The sequence below is a fragment of the Rhinolophus hipposideros genome, assembly GCF_964194185.1.
Source record: "Rhinolophus hipposideros genome assembly, chromosome: 8".
Classification (NCBI taxonomy): domain Eukaryota; kingdom Metazoa; phylum Chordata; class Mammalia; order Chiroptera; family Rhinolophidae; genus Rhinolophus; species Rhinolophus hipposideros.
In genome coordinates, this window is record NC_138054.1 from 66,709,838 (window position 1) to 66,730,969 (window position 21,132).

At 53.7% G+C, this 21,132-nt stretch overlaps 1 protein-coding gene across 5 annotated transcripts in view; it reads left to right on the plus strand.

Annotated features, from left to right (window-relative positions):
* The window catches only part of HIVEP3 (HIVEP zinc finger 3), a 461,664-nt gene extending 448,542 nt beyond the window's left edge, over positions 1–13,122 (plus strand). For 4 of the 5 annotated variants that reach the window (XM_081055100.1, XM_081055103.1, XM_081055102.1 and 1 more), the window contains 3 exons: positions 1,828–1,914; positions 6,055–6,956; positions 8,144–13,122. In XM_081055100.1, the coding sequence (XP_080911226.1) occupies positions 1,828–1,914; positions 6,055–6,956; positions 8,144–8,953 (1,799 nt within the window). In that variant the 3' untranslated portion in view covers positions 8,954–13,122. The remainder of the gene's footprint in view (positions 1–1,827; positions 1,915–6,054; positions 6,957–8,143) is intronic. The other variant, XM_081055104.1, reaches the window with a different exon arrangement.
* The last annotated feature ends 8,010 nt before the right edge of the window (positions 13,123–21,132 follow it).

Here is a 21,132-nt window from a genome sequence, read left to right on the forward strand (position 1 = left end):
CCTTGACCTGCACACCTCAGGGAATCCCAGCGTGAGGTTCCCATTACCCTTTCAGCAAAACCCTAAAGTTCCTTAAAAGTCTCAGAATGATTAAGAAGCACCCTTTGGTTCATCCATGGGCTCTCTCCCTATTCACCTATCCATCCATCATCTCTCCTCCCATTTATCCATTTCTCCCATCCTTTCATCTAATAGTTTGTCTTCCCATCCATATATCTTCCCATTTTTTTTCTCATCCTATCTGGACCTCCTCTTCTCACATTTGTCCTCTCACCAGTCCATCCTTCCACCTACCTTCCCGCTCCTGTATCCTCCTGCCCGTCGGGCCTCCCATGCGTTAGGCAACCACCCATTCTGCTGTTCATCTGGCTCTGTATCCTCCTGCCTAGTTCTCCATCCTCCCATCTGCTTATTGGCCCATTTTCCATCTATCCTTTCATTTATGTTTTTATCCAATCATTTATCCCCCATCTGGCTGTCCATTTGCTTATCTAAGTATCCAATGTCCCATCCATCTCTCCCTCTTCTTCCTGTCCTTCCCTTACTCCATATTTCCTCTTATCCACTTCTCCATCCATCCATCCACTCATCCATCCGTCCATTCGTCCGTCTGTCCGTCCGTCCATCCATCCATCCATCCATCCATCCACCAGTCTCTCTGCATCTGTTCAAGTATCCATTCTTCTCTCTTCCATCCATCCATTCAAACTTGCTAACTAATAAGATTAGTGAGATAGAGCACCTAACTCAGGGAACTTGTGGTTATTACATGAACAACCATATGGAAATGTAGCAATCCACAGAGCAACAGTGAGCATGTCACAGTTTGGAGGTAGCTACTGGGCCCAAAGGAACAGTGTGAGGCACCTGGCCTGCGTCCTCCTGGGGCAGCTGGGGGTGTGCTCCTTCACAGAGCACTCCTGCCGGCAGAGCTTTGTGACCTGGGAAGTGCTGAGCACACGTGGGGGAGAACTAAAGGTGCTGCTACCTTTGCCCTGATTCACAGCTGCTGCCCCTGCTCATCAGCGGGGGAGCTGGGCTGGCTACTTGGGTCACTGAGCCACCCCACCCTGCACCCCTGAGGGCGCCATCGGCATGAAGTAGGCCAAGCCTTTGCCCAGCCTTCCCTGCACATATCCCACCTGTGTCTGCACTACACAGTGACCTGGGGGAAACTGAGGCCCAGACATTACTTCTCTAAGGAAGTCAAGGCTTGGGCCCCAGTCTCATGGCTCCCAGGTCCCTGCCCAGCAGACTCCCCTACATCCCTGACCCTCTCCGTTTCTAGCAGCAACTTTGTCCGGTTCCCCTCCCCAAACCCCAAAATTCTTAGCTGCGGGGTGCCCTGGAAGTGTCCGCAGCCAGAAGGGCATCCTCAGTACCCAAACCACCATGTTGGTTAGTGGAAGCTCCACTGTCATCCCAGCATTTGAGGCAGCCACTAATCCTGTTTGACGAGCGTCACCTGCTCCTAAGCCGAGTTAAATCGAAAAAGCAGGGAAACCTATTGCACAAGAGTTGTCTTTTATTTTCGTTTTGGTTTGTTTTCTCCAGCATCTCACTTCCTCATTGTACCCTGTATCCCCTCACAGCACCCCCCCAACCCCAGCTCCTGTTTACCACCTTGAACAGTGGCTGCGGCTGCACATCCCAGCCTGAGTACCTGGGCACAGGGATGTCTGGGCCCTGCCCAACCCCTGCAGCTGGCAGGGTCTCAGTCGGAGTGAGAAGCCATGGCCTGCCAACCAGCCACTGCCTCGACATGCCCCGGGCCCGCCTGGCCCCTGCCCTCCAGCCAGGCCTGAGTCCGCTCTCATTTCTTTCCAGGGAATCTGACTAAGCACATGAAGTCCAAGGCCCACAGCAAAAAGTGCCAAGAGACGGGGGTGCTGGAGGAGCTGGAAGCCGAAGAAGGTAACGAATTGCCAGCTTCCCTTCCCCGTCCGCCCCATCTCTCCTCTTCCTTCTCTCCCTGCTCCTCTACTTGTTCCCTTCACCCTGCCCTTCCTTTATGGCCTCCTCTCCCCTGCTTCCCCTCCTCCTTTCACTCCCCTCCCTCTTCCATGCCCTCTCCTCCAGTTTTCCCAGCTATGTACTTGGAGGTTAAATTCACAGAATGATCTCCCGCGTCTCCATACACTGATAGTAACGCCGTGCAGCCGTAGCTATGTGAGTTACAGTCGGCCACGAAGGGGGAGTGCCTGGTATTTGTGGGTGCTCAGTGAATGTCTGTCGATGCATTCATACAGGAGTAATCCTCCTCAACACTGAGCACTCGTTATGTGTCAGGTGTGTTCTAAGCACGTGCTGAGAATTATCTCAGCAAATCCTCACCGTGACACTGTGAGCACTCTATGTGCTCCAAGCCCACACTCACACCTGCACACTCTGGGCAGGGGCCTGACCCCTGAGCTTAGAGCTAGAGGCCTTCAAGAGACCCGAAGCCAGACCTGGCAGCCCCTCGTTACCCCATCCCGCATTCCAGCACCACACCCCAGACGTAGTCTTCCATCAGCAAGAAGCATATTATTAGAGGCAGTTTCTGAAGAGACAGGGCAAAGGTGAGTCTAAGGCAATGGGTCTGGCCGGAAACTGCCCAGCCTCAGCGTCCAGGAAGAAGGGCAGAGGGGCATTGGCAGGTGCACAGGCAGGCAGTGCCCCCCAGCAGGGGGAGGCCAGAGGCATTCCTCCTGTACCCAGCACACTTTCGACCAGATTTCCTAAAATCAGAATCGGGAGAGAGGTGGTGGAGAGTCTTGTTCTGCTTTTGCTTTTCTGATTTGGGGATGTATTTGCAGTCTTACAAAAGAGTTAGATGATATTTCCTTTTAGATGAAATAAATCACTTTTATCAGACCGAACACAATGAATGTGGGGCTGTTTCCCCAAAAACAAGGAAGTGGAGTTACCACACTGATCAAGAATGTAGATCAGATCATTCATAGGTGTCTTAGTGAGTCCTTGTAACTAGTGGTAGAAAGTTGTGTTACCCATTTTAAGTTGAGGAAAGAAAACTCAAACAGGTAACAAGCATTTCCCAAGGTCACATATAAATGTTGACTCCACGCCATCCCAATGCCTGGTGGGTTGGACGGGAGCCTGAGCCCTCCTGGGTGGAAGTCAGGAAGTTGGGACTGGCACCACACCCAGGGTGCACTGTGGGACCCTGGGCTGGTCCCCGCCTCTCCTGGCCTCGTTTTCCCAATGAGGCAGAAAGGATGACTGTGCTCACCTTATCTGAGGACGAAATCAATGCATTCATTACAGAAATAATTTCTGTCAGGCCCTGTTCTAGGTGCTGGATATATTGCAGTGAATACAACATAGGTCCTGTCCTCAGGAAGCCTACATTCTAAAAGGGAGTCCAGTGATGAACAAATGTGTCAAAAGGCAAGGGCAATGAGTATGGAGCAAAAAAAATGTACATGAGGGGATGGGGAAGGGCACTCCCTGCAGAGGGAACCGCAGGTGTGAAGACTCTGAGGACCAGCACGGAGGGGGTGGCGGGAGATAAGGTCAGAAATGGGGCCATGAAGGTTAAGGGAGGGACTTGGCTGTCCGGTGGAGTGACATCCTCTGACTTTCCATGACTGGCTGTGTGCAGAGCACAGCTGGTAGGGGGCACGGCTGGACGCAGTGATCACAGCCGAGCATATGTTGGCTTAGACACAGTGGGCTGAGTGGAGGTGGGAAGTGGTGGGATTTGGGATAAATCCTGCAAGTAGAGCCAACAGGTTTTGCTGACACGTGAGTGGGGGTGGATGAGTAAAAAGGAAACAAGGATGAGTCCGAGGTTTATGGTCTAAGAAAATGGAAGGATGGAGTTGCCACTTCCCACAATTAGGAAGATTTCGGGATGAGCATGTGTTAGACCCCGAGTGGCCATCGGAAGCACAGCCTAGGAATGACTGCCTCCAAGAGGCCGGGTCCAGGCCTCAGCCCAGCCCCTGGTGGTGAGGAAGTTGAGCACCAGCGCCACCGTGTGGCCAGATCCCGTGGGCGCCCTCGCGTTCTTCATTCCGCCGCCTCCGTGGTCCCAGAGCTGGGAGAGGGCGGAGCAGACCCTAGGCTTCCATCACCCTGCAACAGGTGTCTAGGGCAGGCTACCGCCCTGCTCTGGGTCTCAACTTCCTCATCCTTAAAGAGGATCTTTACAAACCTTCCCTACTGGACATCAAGAGATGCAGATCCCGACTTCCTCCCTAGTGGTACTACCCCTCTGACCTTAACTGAGAGATGCTTGCAATGTTGACTGTCTGCCGAGGTCCTGGGTCCCTGAGGTGATAATAGCTAAGGTTTATCAGGCACTGACTCTGTGTCATACCCTCACAACCCTCCCAACAGCTTCATGTGGCGGCTTTTATTACTCTTACCCCCATTTTACAGATGAGGAAAACAAACACAGAGAGAAAAAGTACATTACCAACCTCATACAGCAAGGAAGAGGTGGAGCTGAGTCGTGACTCAGCCACTACCTGCTGGTGATGCTGGGGAAGCCCCTCTTGCCCCCTCTGGGCCTGGATTTCCCCAAATAGAAATGACGGATGAGGCAGGTGAGCTTCAGGGGCTGAAGCAGGCCTCCACTAAAGTCTTAGGCAGGGAAGGAAATGCCTGGAGCAAAACTGCAGTGTCTTTTGCACCCCAGTCCCCATCCATTTCCCTACGCCCTTCCCATCCCAGATCTCTTCCCCTCCTTCATCACTCTGTTCCCAGCTGCCCGGAGATACCCCCCTTGGCTCCACATCCCTCCCTTTACCTGCTTACCCCTTCTCCACCCCATACTTTTCTACCTACGTCCTCCCAAATACCCACTGTCATCCATTTCCTGCATCTTACTGTTGCATAGTGAGCTATTTGGAGGCACTGAAGCTGCGTTTCCTGGCCCCTGGGTATCTTGGCATGGTGGGATTCTAAAGCCTGGTTGCTCCCGGGGCCTGAGTTAGCTTGTGTGTCCAGTTCTCGTGGTCAGTAGTGGAATGGGTGCTGGCGTGTCCAGGTGAGGTGGTGGGGCTGACGATGAGCCTGGAGATGAACCAGCAGGACCCTCAGGAGCCTGCCAGGTGGGCCAGGTGTTAGTGGAGCTCTCCCCAGAGTCCTGATTGCTGCCCATTTCACAGATGCCCACGTGAGATCTGTATGGTGTTAACGGTGACCTGGCTGGTTGGGACTGCCCTTACCAGAAGCCAGACCAGGAGGCTGGTATTTCAGAGCTGCGCTCACCCCACCCTCTGCTGGGAGCAACTTAGGTTCTGCAAGGGCAGCAGGTCTCCTAGACCGAAGTGGCTACGATGGGATCTGCTCTGCAGCCTGAGGCTAGCTTAGCCAGACCCCCGGAGGCCAGGGCCTGCCGCCTGCCAGGAGCCGTTGTACCAACCAGCACCAGACCGGTCGTCCTGGTAGATGTGTGTTCAGACTAACCTCAGCTCCGTGCTACTGGACCAGTCAGCATGGCTGCCGTGTCATGGCTACTCGTTTTTTTCATGACTGTTGAGTGATCATAATTATTTGAGCCCTCGCTGTGTGTTAGGTGTGCATTGACTCCCAGCAAACCCTGTGAGGTGAGACTATCACACTCATTTGACAAAGGGGGAGACTGAGGTACCACAAGGTAGCTTAACTTGCTCATACAAGAGCCAGCATTGAAATACTAACGGGGGGCGGGGGGGGAAAGGCCTGTCTTATTTGCTGTGGTTCATTCCCAGCCTTACTACTTACCTTACTTGGGCAGGTTATTTAATTTCTCTCACATCAGTTTCTTCATCTGTAATGTGAAGATAAGAATAGAGCTCACCTCACAGGATTATTTGAGGAATAAATGAATTAATAAGGGCACATGAAGCCCTTAGAACTGAACCTGGCACATGGCAGATAGAAGGTAATTTTTGTTCACTGTGATTATTTACAAAGTGTTCCCATGTGTGTCATGTCCTCTCCATAATCTTGTGCCATTGCCATGGCTCTCAGGCCATTTGCAGACGAGGCCACCGGGGCTTACAGAGGAGGAGCCACTGGGCCTGGCTGTGATCCCACCCATGTCTCCTGTTTTCCCCGCAGGAACCAGTGACGACCCGTTCCAGGACTCGGAAGGGCGAGAGGGCTCGGAGGCTGTGGCCCGGCATCAGTTTTCAGACCTGGAGGACTCGGACTCAGACTCAGACCTGGATGAAGATGAGGATGAGGATGAGGAGAGCCAGGACGAGCCGTCCTCGGAGGCACCCCTGCCCGGCCCACCGGCCACGCTGCCAGCAGACTCTTCACCTGGTCAGGGCTCTCAGTCCCCAGATGCCACCTCTGGCAACCAGGCCACGCAGGGGGGCTCAGTCTCAGAAGCCGAGCACTTGGCAGCTGGCGGTTGTTCCAAGTCCAGCCAAAGCATCCTGTTCCTCCCCCACCTGGGACGGGCCCCTCCGAGCCCCATGGAGAAGGACACAAGCTCAGCCATGAGCACCAAGGCCTTGTCCCCAAGAAGGCCGTGGTCCCCGGGCAAAGAAGCAGGCAACCGCCCACCACTTGCCCACAAACACTCACTAACCAAAAGCGAATCTTCTCCCCAGCGACATTCACCGGCCCGAGAGCCACAGGCGTCCGCCCCAAGCCCAGCTGGCTCCCAGACGGGCCCTCTCCCTTGTGGGACTCCAAGACTTGAGCTGTCTCCTCTGACCTCCCGCCCCCTGGGAAGGGAACTGCCCTCTCGAGCACATCTGCTCCCCGAACCCGAGCGTGCCACAGACCCAGGCCTCCCCAGACACTCGCCCACCAGGAAACAGTCTCCAGGCCAGGCCGAGTCACCACCACGGTCAGTGCTGCCAGGGAAGTGGGCCTTGGCTGGGCCAGGCAGCCCCTCAGCCGGCGAGTGCGGCCCAAGCTCTGGGCTGGCCCCGCGGGCTCTCTACCGGCCCACGCCTCTACCTCACAAGCTTCTCGGCAGAAGCCCCGAGACCAGCGCCTCCACGTGGGTGAGTTCCTGCCCCAGAGTGACTGGGCTGCTCCTCCCTGGTGGGTGGGGGGGGGGGGGCTTCAAGTTCACTCCTCCCTGAGGCAGGTGCCAGGCTTGGCGTTCAGCAGTCCTGCCAGCTCAGAGGTCACTGATAACTTAGCAAATGTGTATGGGGCACCTCCTATGCCAGGCATCATGCCGGCTGCCTGAAGCCAGTTAATTCAGCCCCAAAAGCAGCAGAGCATTGACTCTGGAGCTGGCTTTGATGCAGGTGTAGACACTTGTACATACTCCTCCCACCTCATGCCCATCCCCATGTATTCTTTGAGCAGATGGCAGTTTAACCAAAATCATCACAGCTCCAACATAACTGTCGCCAGCACCCACAGAGACACCACAGCCCACAGCGTCCCTGTCAAACCATCAGCACTATCACTGTCACCATGGCCAACACCGTCTCAGCCGTCTGTACACTCCAGCACACCATTACTGCCACCCAGTCTGCTTGGCAGACTGACGTGACAACACGTCAGCACAACCACCATCATTGTTGTCACCACCACCCCTGCCACTGCCATCACTGTCCAACACCATTTCTGTCACCAGTGCCGTCACCACCCCCAGCACTGACAACACCATCATCATCAACTTACCTTTACCTTCTAGTCCCATGTTTGTCACCATACTGTCGTGACCTAACACCACCCTTTACCACCACCGATCACTCAGAGATCCAAGCTCCTAGACGTGCATGATCTAGGAGTCTCTCCTTGGTTTTTAATTTTGGGGTCATGTTAAAATTCCTGGTAGTGGGTGAAGGCCAAGAGCCTTGAATGGGAACTCGTGTCCAAGGTAAGGTTGGGTCAAGACCTTTTAGGAGCAGGAAAGTCAGCAGAACCCAGAGGCACATGGGGCCAGCAGTGCCCCATCTTGCCAGAGCCTCTGCAGGTAAGCGTGCTGGCCAGAGGCGTAGCCTCGACGGGGGCTGAGTGTGTTCCTCGTCACTGTAAGGCTGGGTGCAGCCCATTCCAGAGAGGGCACAGCACAGAGCAGCGTCATGGGCAGAGTTGGAACTTGGTTCTGGCCTTAGCCCAGCTGGGACTTACTCTGTGATCCCGGGCAGGGCCGCTGCCCCATCTAGGCCTTGGCGTGTCCATGTGCCCAGCGCATAACCTGGCCTTACCCTGTCTTCTTTTCTGACCCCAGCAGAAGGCCGAGTCCCGAAGTCCCTCCTACTCACCTGGCCCTGCTCATCCTGTCTCCTCTCGACCCTTCTGCGCCCCCCATGACTTCCACGGCCACATCCCGGCCCGGACAGAGAACATCTTCAGCCACCTTCCTCTGCACTCGCAGCACTTGGTCCGAGCCCCATGCCCCCTGATTCCCATCGGTGGCATCCAGATGGTGCAGGCCCGGCCCGGGGCCCACCCCACCCTGCTCCCAGGGCCCATGGCAGCCTGGATCAGTGGCTTCTCCGGGGGTGGCAGCGACCTGACAGGGGCCCGGGAGGCCCAGGAGCGAGGCCGCTGGAGTCCCACTGAGAGCTCATCAGCCTCTGTGTCCCCCGTGGCTAAAGTCTCCAAGTTCACACTGTCCTTGGAGCTGGAGGACAGGGACCATCCCAAGGAGAGGGAGAGGACGAGTGGGGGCCTAAGCAGACCTCCCAACTGGGAGCCCTGTGGGGCTGACGTGTCCATAGAGCCCGCGCCCATGCACAGCCCCCACACTCCGCCCGAGGCCTCACCCCGGCCACCCCAGGGCCGCCGGGCAGAGTCCTGGAGCCCCCACGCGGAGTCCCCACGCACGTTGGCCAACCCCGGGGCCTCTGCCGCCCCACCACTGGACCGTAGCAGTTCCGTGGGCTGCCTGGCAGAGGCGCCCACTTGCTTCCCAGCCCGGAGGAGGAACCTCTCTGGGGAACCCAGGACCAGTCAGGGCTCCCCTGAGCCCTCAGGAAGTGGGGGGCCCAGGGCACCTCCACACCAGCCCAAGGACAGGGGCCCCCTGAGCACTTAGCCTCTCTCCGACTGCTTCAGCATCTGGCTTCTGGTGTTTGGCAACAGACGCTTCCAGACAACTTCCTCGACTCGTCTTACTCTCATGGGCTCCCTCTTCCATCTGTCCGTCTGTCCAAGCAGCTTCTGTTCAGCCCCCGTCAGTTATATCTTCCCATGTATGCAGTTACCTGTGCCTTTTTCTATACCTTTTGTTGCTTGAAAAGAAACAAAACATACACACACATAAGAAACCCCATGAGGAGTTTGGGGCTGTGAATATTTTGTGCTTTTTTGGGGGAAAGGGTGTAGGTGAGACCTCACCTTCCACCGCTGGGGTCAGCAGCCATCCCCCCACCCTCCCACCCCCAAGGCTGGCAAGAGGTGGCCATCTGCTGAGGGAAAGGGATGCACTGAGAGAGAAAACTAAAAACAAGGAACTTTTAAAAAATATATAATTAAATGTAAACGCAAGCACTCCTATGTATAGATGTTTATGTCCAATTTATTGCCACTTTATCCCACCCCAGCTGGTGGCCACCCCCTCGCTGACAGCAGAAGGGCCCGTGGCCCCAGGCAGAGGGCCACAGACACAGGCAGGGAGACCCCACTCAGCCTCCACAGGCAGGCTCCCACTTTCTTTTCCCAAGAAAATATTACTTTTGCTAGGATTTCAACACAACACAATAGGAGCAGGAAGAAGTTAGGAACTGGTTGGTTCTCCCAGGGCTCTCAGATACCCAGGTGGTCTGAGCTGTGGACCCATCCTGGCTTTGACCAATGGACACCGCCCCACCTCTGCACCCCCCCTCCAGCCCCTGGGCTGGGAAAGGAGCCCTGACCGTCCATCTCCCGGTTCCTGAGCAACTGACCTGGGCCTTGCTCTTTGGGCCCCAGCCACAGGCTGCCTTCCTTGTTCTAGAAACTACCCACAAGGCTGGTGTGGCAGGGCCCAGCCCCTAGGGGTCAAGATCCAAGGTGCATAGCCTTGCTGTTCCTGAGGCTTGGGCTTCACGTTTTTTTCACTTTTGGTCCCTAGAGTACAAGGAGCCCTTTTCCCTCCAGGGCTGGGCTTGTCCCGGGCTTGGCACTGGAAGTTTGCATGGACCCGTGTCTGTACTTCTTTGAAGCAGGACTGATTCCGCCACCACCCGCCACACTGTTAGGCCTCCACAATCCCCAGGAAGTACCCAAAACACGACTAGTGGGCACTGCCCAATCCTGTTTATTGGTTTACATCTCTCTGAAAACAAAACAAAAAACAAAACTACATATATATGTGTGTGTGTGTGTGTGTGTGTGTGTGTATATATATATATATATATATATATATACACACACACACAGAGACAGAGACAGAGACAGAGAGACAGAGACAGAGAGAGAGAATGCTGTTTGGTACTCCCCCAGCCTCCTCACCTTCTCTTGACCTAGAGGACTTTACCTGTCCTACCCGTAAGTCATTTAAATTCTCCGTAACCATCAGTACTAGCCAGTGCCTCCACCCTCATCCCCATCTCCTCCTTTAAGAAGCTGCCCTGCAATTGCTTGGGCAAAAGGCTGCTTTGTAAGAAAAATAATACGACCAGAAATTAAAAATCCCAAGTTGAAAAATGGAATCTGAACTCTAGCATGTTTACCCTGCCATGGGAGAGGTGGATTTTCCCCTAACCTTCCAGAAATTATTTTCTTTAGTTTCTACAAGGGGGAGAAAGCACGTGCCCCCCGCCCCCAGGCTGGGTGCTAAGGCCACCTTACAGAGCAGGGTCCTCTCTGGCTGGCCCCCAGGCCTCAACCAGGCAGTAGGAATCCTGTACCTGTAAAGGGCTCCTGAGCTGTTGTTTAGATGGGACGCCGCCAGGTAGGGAGGGTTGAGGCACTTCTGTGAGCTCCCCAATCTGCCATAATTCCGGCCTCCTCCAGTTCAGGGCCTCTGCTTGCTCGGACTCTGCTGCGTGGGCACACCGGTCACTGGGCCAGTCTCCAGCCAGATCAACTTAGTCATTTTCCTTTGACCTCACTCAGAGCTAAGACAAAATGGGGACAACAAAGAAAGGGTCTCCCTGGGCTCCCCCACCCCCACCCCGGGGCTCCAAGGTGCTGGGGGTGGGGTTACCAAGCAACTCCTGGCTGCCTGACCCAGAGTTTGGGGCTCCCTGGGAGAAGTTCAGCAGGCTGGGCCTTGACCATACTGGCACTGTTTTGGGGCCTGACAGGAAGCGGGAAGGAGCCCGGCCCCAATCACATCCCAGGCCAGAGGCCAGGGCTTTCTTCACCCTCGCCTTTCAGTCCTACCCCATAGGGCTGCTCAAGGATGAGAGACTTCGAGTGCTGAGGCCTGGGAGCTGGATAAAGGGCACTGCTTCAGCTCAGGTTTCAAATCTTCCTGGGCATGATCTTCTAGCCCCAGGTCTACAAAGCCGCAGACTGGGCCCTCTGCTGAACCAGCTCCTGACCTTGGGGGTGGCCATGCCCTTCGACCCAGCCCTGCACCCCTAGCTCTCCTGGCCATATTCCCCCAGTACTCAGCCCACCCACTAAGGTTTCCCTCCTGGAAGGCATAATCATGGATGGTGTGGCCAGCTGCGGAGAGTCCTCGAGGTCACAAGCCACAGGCACAGGCAGAGGGGACTGGTACCAGGAGTCACTGGAGACCATTTCTCAATGGCAGGGACATGGTGCACAAACAATCTGGCCTAAGGGCTGCTGCCCCACACAGTGCCCAGAGGGGTGAAATCAATGCCACCAGTCTGGGTGGTACATCACTGGGCACAGCTCTAGCCCCCTCTGCCAGACTCTATTCCCACTCCCCTGAGCACCGAGCCCCAGCCGACATACACATCTTCATACTTTGGAAGAAGACTCTCATTTCATGCCCTCCATAGGACCCCTGCCCTGCTCCCGACCACTTCCACGTTTCTAGTTTGCCTATGACACTGTTGTACCTGGAGAAAGCATTGCTGACTGGTTGGCACGGACACTTGTTGCGTGCTCTGTTGAAATGTGTGGGATGGCCATTCCTTGGTATAGGCCCACTCTGGTCCTTGAGTATTGACAGTTGCGCAGAAACAACTTGCCGAGGTTTCAGAGCCAACCGTTGCCTTCTATTGGGGATTCCAAGCCTCTTGCCCCAGGCCCACCCTCCAGCATGCCCTTTCACCCCAGGCAAGCTGAGGGTTATTCTGGACACTAACCCCGTTCTCTTGGAGTCCCCTTTCTCCAGCCCTACCCCCTACCCATGGTTTACACTCTGACCCCAACCACTGAGACCTTCCAGGAGCCCAAGAGCCGTGAACTGCCCACTCTCCCACCTCCATCACCTCCAACTTCCTGACCCAGAAGTCCCTCTACCTCCCTCTGTGGGAAAAGTCTGAAAGAGTTCGTGTCCAGATTCCTTTAGTCCCTACTCCATTCCCACTGGCCCTACTGAATAGGAACAAGCAATATATCTGAATTGAATTGCTCTCCAGTCATCTTTTCAGACAAATCCTTCTTAAAGTCCTTCCTGGGCAGCCATCAAAGGAGACACATCTGTAGCTTTGATCAAGAAGAGAAAGTTTCCAAAGGCCTGTTCCACAAATTCTGCTTCTGTGTCGTGAATCCAGTCCACTTTCCATTAGAAAACTGCTTCGGCACTTACGATCACTTTATGAAGCCTAGTGTTAAAAATAAAAAAGAAAACAGAAAAAAAAAGAAACGTGTAGGCAAATGTAAGATACACGCTCTCTGTAAGATAAATATTTGCCTTTTTTTCTAAAAGGTGTATGTATTCTGTCTGTGAAATCGTCTGTAGAGAGTTTCTATGTTCTTAAATGGCAATACATTCCAAAAATTGTACTGTAGATATGTACAGCAACCACACTGGGACGGGGTAGTTTTGCCTGTAATTTTATTTAAACTCCAGTTTCTATTACTTGCATCTTGCAATGTCGGTATGGTATATATCAGTGCAAAAGAAAAAAAATCAACAAAAAACCCATGCAGGTCTAAAGCACAGAGTCTGACGTACAAAAGGAGAAAAAAAAAAAAACGCTCAGTATTGATGTGTGTGACCTTTGTTGTAAATTACATCTGTACTGTGAATGAGAAGTTTTTACAAGTATAATAATTGCCTTTATTACAGCTCCGGTTGAGTGTTCAGCCCGAGGATATTTTTAAAAAAAAACAACAGCATGTTGGAATAAATTTGAAAATCCCAACATAGCCCTGCTTGCCTGGCTCATGGTTTTTCTTGAGAGGTGTAGAATGTCAGAGTTACAGGGACACTTGGTGTCTCAAGTGCTTGTTTTATTACAAAGCACTCAGGCCCAGAGAAGGGAAGTGACCAGACCACAGTCACACAGCCCAGGACTCTTGTGACCCCTTCGCTTCCAGGCCTGGCGAGGAAGCACCAGACCCATGTCTTGTGGGTTAGGGTCTATATTCGTTTCCTAGGGCCACCATAACTAATTATCACAGACTAGGTGGCTGAAAACAACAGAAATTTATTCTCTCACAGTTCCAGAGGCCAGGAGTCTGAAATCAAGGTGTGTCTGAAGGTTTGGTTCCTTCTGGTTGGTTTCGTGCCTGTCTCCCAGCTTCTGATTACTGCCAGCTGTCCTTGACATTCTCAGTTCGTAACTTCATCTCTCCGATCTCCGCCTCTGCCCTCACACTGCTCCCTTCTCGGTGTGTTTCTTCTCCCCTTCCCTTCCAGGAATGCTAGTCATTGGATTTGGAGCCCACCCTAATCCGGGATGATCTCATCTCAAGGTCCTTTACTTAATTACATCTGCAAAGACACTTCTTTTCCAAATAAGCTCACACTGGTAGGTTTTGGGGATTAGGACATGGACTAAATTTTGAGGGGCCACCATTCAACTCACTACAGAGTAAGACATGGAATCAGACCATGGCGTGGCTACTTACTGCCTATGTGGTCTTGGGCAAGTTACCCAACCTCTCTGGGCCTCCATTTCCTCATCTGTAAAGCAGAGGGTTGTGGTGAGCATTAAATAAGGCGGTGCATACAGGGAGGCTAAGAGAGCCTCGAACATAGCAAGGCTTCAACAAGCATCCTCTGAGCAGGCCTCCCATGGGGTCCTGGGGTTACAAGGATGAAAAAGACAGGCATGGGTCCCCACCTTTAGTACTCAACAGTGATTTGCTGCGCACAGTGAGAGGCCAATCATGGGCTACAACAGACAGTCCCGCCCTCAAAGAGTTTCTGTTCTAACAGGAGAGGCTGTCCTTAAGCAAATAATGACATCATTAATTACTCAATCTCAGGGGCCATAATTGTGTCGAGAGAACAAAAGCTCTAGTCCAGAGTGAGTCTGAGTCACCCTAGAGACCTTTCCTGGAAATCTCCTAAGCGTGGGCGGAGGAGGGGAAGCCGGAGGAGCAGCTGAAGATCTTGATGGGCAATCAGAAGGGGCCCTCCAAAGGATGTTTTTTTCCACACCACCAGGCAATTAATTCAATTCTGACACTATCTACCTGGAGACAGCTCAGATCCCACAGGCTGAGGGCTCAGTCCTACAAATCTACCCGCCCTGTCCCAACAGAAGCTAATTGCAAATCCACCTGTGCTTCTGAAAGACCAGCTACAGATCAGAGAGGCTCCTACGATCTCCTCCTTGAGTTCAATTAATTTGCTAGAGCGACTCATAGAACTCAGAGAAATATTTACTTACATTTACTAGTGTACTATAAAAGGATACAAGGATAAAAGGATTCCACGCTTTCTCTGAGCACAGCACTCTCCCAGCACCTCCCTGTGTTCACCAGCCCAGAAGCTCTCTGAATTCTGCCCTTTTTACAGAGGCTTCATTACTCTAAAATGATTGATTAAATCATTGGCCATTGTTGACTGTCCCCTCTAGTCTTTAGTCCCTCTCCCCTCCCCAAGAAAGTCTGGAGGGTAGGAAGTTCCAACCTTCTAATCACCTGATTGGTTCTCCTGGCAATCAGACCCCTCCTGAAGTTACTGTAGGGGCTTTTCAAAAGTCACTCATTAACGTGACGGAAGACACCTTTATTGATTAGGAAATTCCAAGGGTTTTAGGAGCCAGCTCTGTGCCAGAAACAGAGAGAAAACCAAATATGTATTTCTTATTCTAAATCACAGTATCACAGGCCTCAAAGTGAAATGCTGCCTGGAAGTGTAGCACTAAGAACCTGTTTGGCTCAGCAACAGGGGCATATCATTGCTGACTTGGGGAAAAGTGAGCCTAGCACAGTCCCTGGCTCCTAGGAGGCTCTTCCTGGATACTGCTGGGTGTTGAATAAGTGGAGGAGGCAGATGGTGGTAATGGAGGACTGATGAGAAGTTGAGGAAGTGCGACAGCAGATCCTGACACCTGCCCAAGGGCTTGGAGTGGAGGTCAGGGGAAAGCTGGGCAGCGGCTGGAGGGCGGCATGGGGTCCAGACAAGAAAGATCTGAGTGTGTTTGGGGGGTACTGGTGGGAAGGACATGGCCAGAACCAAGTCCGCTTCATTAGGAGGAAATACAGACACCTCTCCAGCTATGACCCAAAGGAAAAGGTGCAGGGTTATCAGTGCGTCTGCTGCTTCGTGACAGAAGTTGGCTTTCCTGCAGAGGAATTTTCTCTTTGAAATAGAGTGAGGTCACCTGCTAATCAGGAAAGAGGAAGCTGCAGGGGAAAAAGATTAAAGTCTTGAGCAGGCGTGAATGACCTTTGAGAAAAGCAGGAGAAAGCCAACCAGGGAAGCAGAAGGCTCCCAGTGGCACTGAGGGCTGGGTACCACAAAAAAGCCGGCCTCAAAGGGAAGACTCTCCCTCAGCAGCATCGACCCTAATGCAATCGCCTCCCACCTGGCAGCACAGCTGCCCTGCTTGGCCTGGACTCCGCCCTTCCAGAAGGTCCACCCTTCTGCTCATCGGTTTATTTCTTCCAGCAGAGCTCAGCAGCCATGCTGTGGGCATGGAGAAGGCAGCCAGGTAGATTCATCAGGGTAGGGGTTTTGTCAGACCATGGGACAGAAGGACAGTAAGGGATGAGAGGTAAGCGTTATTAGCAAATAAAGAGGTGAGGTCACAGACCACTGAATTCACCTGCTGAGAAAGAAGCAAACAGGGGCAGCTGATCCAGAGAAAGGCCAGTGGTCGAGTGACAGGAGATCTAAATAAAAATAGCGAAGAAAAGGTGGTGAGTTGTCTTAGTTCGTTATTCCAAAGATGAGACAGTTATGGATGAAGTTGGTATTGACCACAGGCATGGTTGCTGAGGTGGAGTGAAAGGGACCACCACCGGAGAGGAAGAGGCCAGGAAGTGAGTGTCCAGGGTGGGAGTGGGTTGTGTGGGTGGTATCTGTGATGACTTCAGGGCGTGGGTAGGGCTCCGGGCTGGGAGCCTGGGAGACTGATGTCCTGCATCAGTCAGGACAGGTGCTGAAATGCTGCCGAAACAAGGAACCCGGACACTCAGGGGCTGAATGCAACAAAAGTTTATTTTTTCCCTGGCCACATGTTCAGTGTGAGTCAGGAGGGGAATTCAATCGTCCTTGTCACTTGGAGACCCAGACTGACAGAAGCCCCATCCTGGTGCTCCCATGACGTCAGAGGCAGATAAAAAGAGCTGTGGTACCTTGCACTGACAACACTTCTCGTTGGGAACAACAACCATCCCTCCAGTCACATGCATTGGCCAAAGCAAGTCCCATGTCCAGCCCCAGGGGAAGAGACCAGGAATATTTGAAACAGCCCTACTGATAATGACACAAGGCTAGGACTTCTGGGAATCAGAAGCGCTCAGGAGATGAGCGGACGTCAGCCACGGGATGGGGAGGGGCAACACCTGGAAGCCTCAGCCTCAAAGGTGCTGGATTTTGACAGGCAATGAAAAAAATCAATGGTCTGGAAGAAGGCCTGCAAAGCAAAGATAGCACCTGGCGTGAGAATCATGGGGTATGGGAGGACCACGAGCCACCAGCAGAGCAGCTGCCTGGGAGCAAACCCTAGGGGAAGAGCCAGCGCTCAGTCTAGGTCAGTGGGAAGTACAGCCCCAAACAGCCCCAGAAGAAGAGCATAGTTTGTGCCGGGCCCTGTGTGCAGCCAGCATTTTACAAACCCAGTGTGTAGTCCTTACAACAACCAAGGAGGATGAGAGTTACTGGCCCCATTTTTAGAGAAAACAGAGGTTACAAAGGGCCCCCACCAGCCGAAGGTACACAGCTAGTTAGAGGCAGTGTAACTGGGACTGACTCTAGTCTGACTCCAATGCAGCTCTTCAGGGAACCCCAAGTTCCTCCCTTCTCCTCTCCACCTTCACTCTGGCCCCAGGAGAGCCCTGGATTTCAGGCTACTGGCCTCCTTCTGCCCAGGGACCAATGAGACAAGGCAGGCCCAGGCTGGGGCTGCTCTCCAGCAGCTGCCTGGCTTTTCAGTCATGCCATCTGGCAGCCATGTGGGATCCCCACTCCTGAGGCTGCAGGCACTGATCAGCAGTCACACGGGCTTGGATTACTGTACTTGAGAGCATGAAAACTGCATGTGAATTTTGTGAAGGACCAGCCGCCTGCCTTCTCCCACCTGCCACAGGGCCCACGCTTCACACATCACTGTCGCCAGGCCTCCCGCAGCTACTCTCTAGAGATCATGAAGCATTTACCCTTTTGGAGTGAGGCAGGATGGGGTGCACATCTCCATTTTACAGGCAAGTGTAAAATGCTGCCGTCAGATCACCCCTGGCAAGTGGCAGGGCCACAACCCCAGTTACACGTGGCCCAGAGCCTCAGGAGGGCCTGGGCTGCCGTCTGGCCCTGAGGCCCTAGACAAACTTTGCCTGGCTCCCACTCCAGGGTTGAGCTGGGCCTGTGTGGCTAGGAAATCCCACCCTCATCCCTAGGCCTGGACCTTCTCTGGGCTCAGGACCTGGAGTCCATGCTCTGTCCTAGAGACTCCCAGGGCCAGGCCACTGTAGGCAGGACAGCCTCAGGAGGCAGGCCAGCCTGAGATGGGCACGAGCAGAGAGAAAGAGAGAGAACAGAATGGGACTGAGGGGGGAGCAGACTGGGGCTGCACAGCATGGGGTCTTCCTGGGCTCATGAGATCCTGGGTTAAGATCTCTTATCACCTCATCACCTTACAGAGGAGAAAGACTGGGCTCAGACAGAGGAGGGTGCTTCCCGAAGTCATAGTGGGAAGTGGCAGGGCTGGGATTTAAGACTGAGCCCCTACATTCAGAAAATGGTTGGCTTCCTACGGAGAGAGAATCCGGGCCTCTTTGCTATGGAGCCGCCCTGCAACCTGGGTTGTGTTTGGGGGACCCCAGCACACAATCCCATCAAAGCCTCAGCCACTTTAAGAAGACTCAGCTGCCACCTGTCCCCTTTTATAAATGAGAAAACTGATGTCCAGAGCCAGGAAGAATCTTAGCCCAAGGACAGAGTTAAGATTCCCGAACCCTTGGCAGAACCACCTGTACCACCCCTCCTTTCCCAGGTCTGAGTTCACCTGCCCAGCTCTCCTGCCAGGCTCTGCCTTTTTAGGAAAGGAAAAGAGCAGCCTTGGTGGCAAGAAGGCGGGTGGGCAGGAGGCCATGCTAATCCACCAGCTCCCGGCGGCTCTGGTTACCGTGGTTTGGGGCCCAGGCAGCCCAGCTGGGAGTGCCAGCCCAGCCAATGGGTGCCGCAGTGGAGCTCCCCTGCCAAAGCCATACAAGGCCTTGCTGCAGCCCAGTCCTGAGCTGACATAGGGCAGCCCCAGGGCCAGCAAATGCCCCGCCCGTGAGCCTGCCAACTCTGCACGTCCTCGGACTCTGCCTAATCCAGCCTGGGAGCAGGCAGGGCTGTGACACACGTGCATTAGGCCCAGGGCTCCCCAAGGTCAGGGAGGTGGCACTGCCAGGGCAGAGGCCAGCAGCGGGGCAGGGGCCTAATCAGCAGTGGGGATCCCAGCTGGGGCCACGGGCAAAAGATTCCAGGCCTGGTCCAGGCTGAGCCAGCTCTTGACAAGATGCCCTTCTGTTCTCATCACCCCTTTGGCCTGACTAGCCACCTGTCCTGTCCCTTTCACCTCTGGGAAGAGCCTCAGTTAGTATCTGAGCAAAGTTAGTATCTGCTTCTTTCTGGGGTCTTCCCAGGGTTTCAGCCCCAACTCATGTAATCTATCCTAAGTCTAAGGCTGCATGCACCTCTCAGAATTAGGGGTGTCCATTAGTGTGTGCATGTTGTGGGATTCATGTACATATATGTCCCCTTGCAGGCCTTATGTGGGCCCATTGTCACTGCTGTGGGCCTGGGCCTGGGATGATAGAAGTAGGTGGCGACGGACAGTCACTCCCCAGCAGAGCTCGTTCCATCTGTCAGCTTGTAAGGCCCCTAACTTAATGCTCACAAGATCCCTGGGAAGTAGGAAGTCTTGGCCCATTTGAAATGCAAGGAAACTGAATCACAAAGACGTTCTTTTCCCAAGATCAGGGTGCCAGGATTCAACCCTAGAGTAGTCTGACCCTGGACCACTGCAAAATGCAGACGTCCTCCTCTGGGAATTTCAGATCGTGCAGGGACAGGGGACTGCCATTTAGACCAAAGCGTGAATGGAGGAATGAAAGTCACTCTCAGAGATAAGAGGACCCTCTCTTCCTGAGTGGGGTAAGGCTTCCCTAGGCCCCCAATGCACCACCATTGCCCAGGCAACGGCCACAGCTGCCAGCGTGTGCAGTGGCCTGTGTGGAGCTTCCCTGGCCACCACTGACAATGAGCTTCGTCCCAGAAGCCACTGGGTTCAAGCAGCCTGTACGTCCGATGTGGGCCAAGCTGAACTTGAGGCCAAAACTTGGTACTCTGCAGAGCCACCCAGCAGGTGAGGGAAACGTGCCGGCATGGGGGGAGGGGCGGGCCAGGCTGGCATCGGGCTCTGTTTGTTCACCCAAGAAAGGAAGAGATAAATATAGACACAGGATTACTCAGACACAGCCTGGGAAAACCTGCTCCAAGCCTTGACTTTGGCTCTGGCCCGGTCTCACCTTCACCTGCCTGTCCACTCTGTACCTGCTACCAGGCCTGCCCACCTCCTCCCAGGACTTTCCACCTGAAAACTTCAGGACAGCCCTTCCTACCTATTCTCTTGGGTGGGGCAGGAAGTGTGGCCCTGAGAGAGCAGGGTGCTTGCCTCTAGTCCCACAGCAAGTTAGCAGTGGGCAAAGCTAGGGGGGCACCTGGCATTAGAAGTCCTCTTTTCAGGCCCAGACGCTAAAGCAGTCCAGGTGCTGTTCCCGCATATGGGAGATGGGGGCCTGGCACACCCAGCCTTCCATTTCCTTGGGCCTGCGCGTAGGAGGGAGGTGATGAGGCTAAGGTCTCATGCACAAAGAGATGCTGGCCAAGCAGTAGGGATACGGCTTAGGCACTGGCACTCTGGAACCACCCTGCATGAGTTCAAATTCCAGCTGGGCCATTTTTCAGCTGTGAGACTTCAGGCCAATTACTTCACATATTGCTGCCTCAGTGTCCTCATCTCTAAAGTCAGAATAATAATGTCTAGGTTATGATCGGCTACAAATATTATATATAGTATAATATCTATTATATACTACAGTATAATAATAATAGCCTAATAATGGCACCAGCCTCTTAGAGTGTGAGGAGGATTAGATGAGTTACTACATCTTACACAAGCAGCTGGCACAGAGCAACTGCCCCACACGTCTTGATTGTGATTATCCAGCCCAAGAAGGTGGGGGCTGGACTACAAGGGGCCTGAGTGGGCGACTCGGAGACTCCCACCCTCCAAAGGAATAGCTTGGCCCTGGGCTCTGCAGTGCACAGGTGCCCGCTGTGCTGCGGCACCTGCAGCTCCTCGTCTCTCTCACTGCCCTGCTTGCCAGCTTCTAGAGTCAGACAGACATGGATTGGAAGGCTGGCTCCACCACTTAGAGGCTGTGTGACCTTGGGCAAGTGACTGGCCCTCTCCAGCCTCAGATCCCACTTTCTCCCTCCTGGGTTGGTGAGGGTTAAACAAGGGAATATGGGGAAAACATCCAGCTCAGTCAGACAAATGGGCTCTCCATGCTTGATCTCAGGCTGACCCCCTTCTCTTGCTTCCTCCTGCAGCTGTGAGCTTGGCCTGAATAGGCCACACCTAAATACAGGACCCTCATACGTACAAGGGTCCTTGGGTATGGGAAACACGCACCACCATCCACGTTGCGCATGCGCACAGGTCCCGTCCACAGGCCTGTAGGACCCCTAAGGAT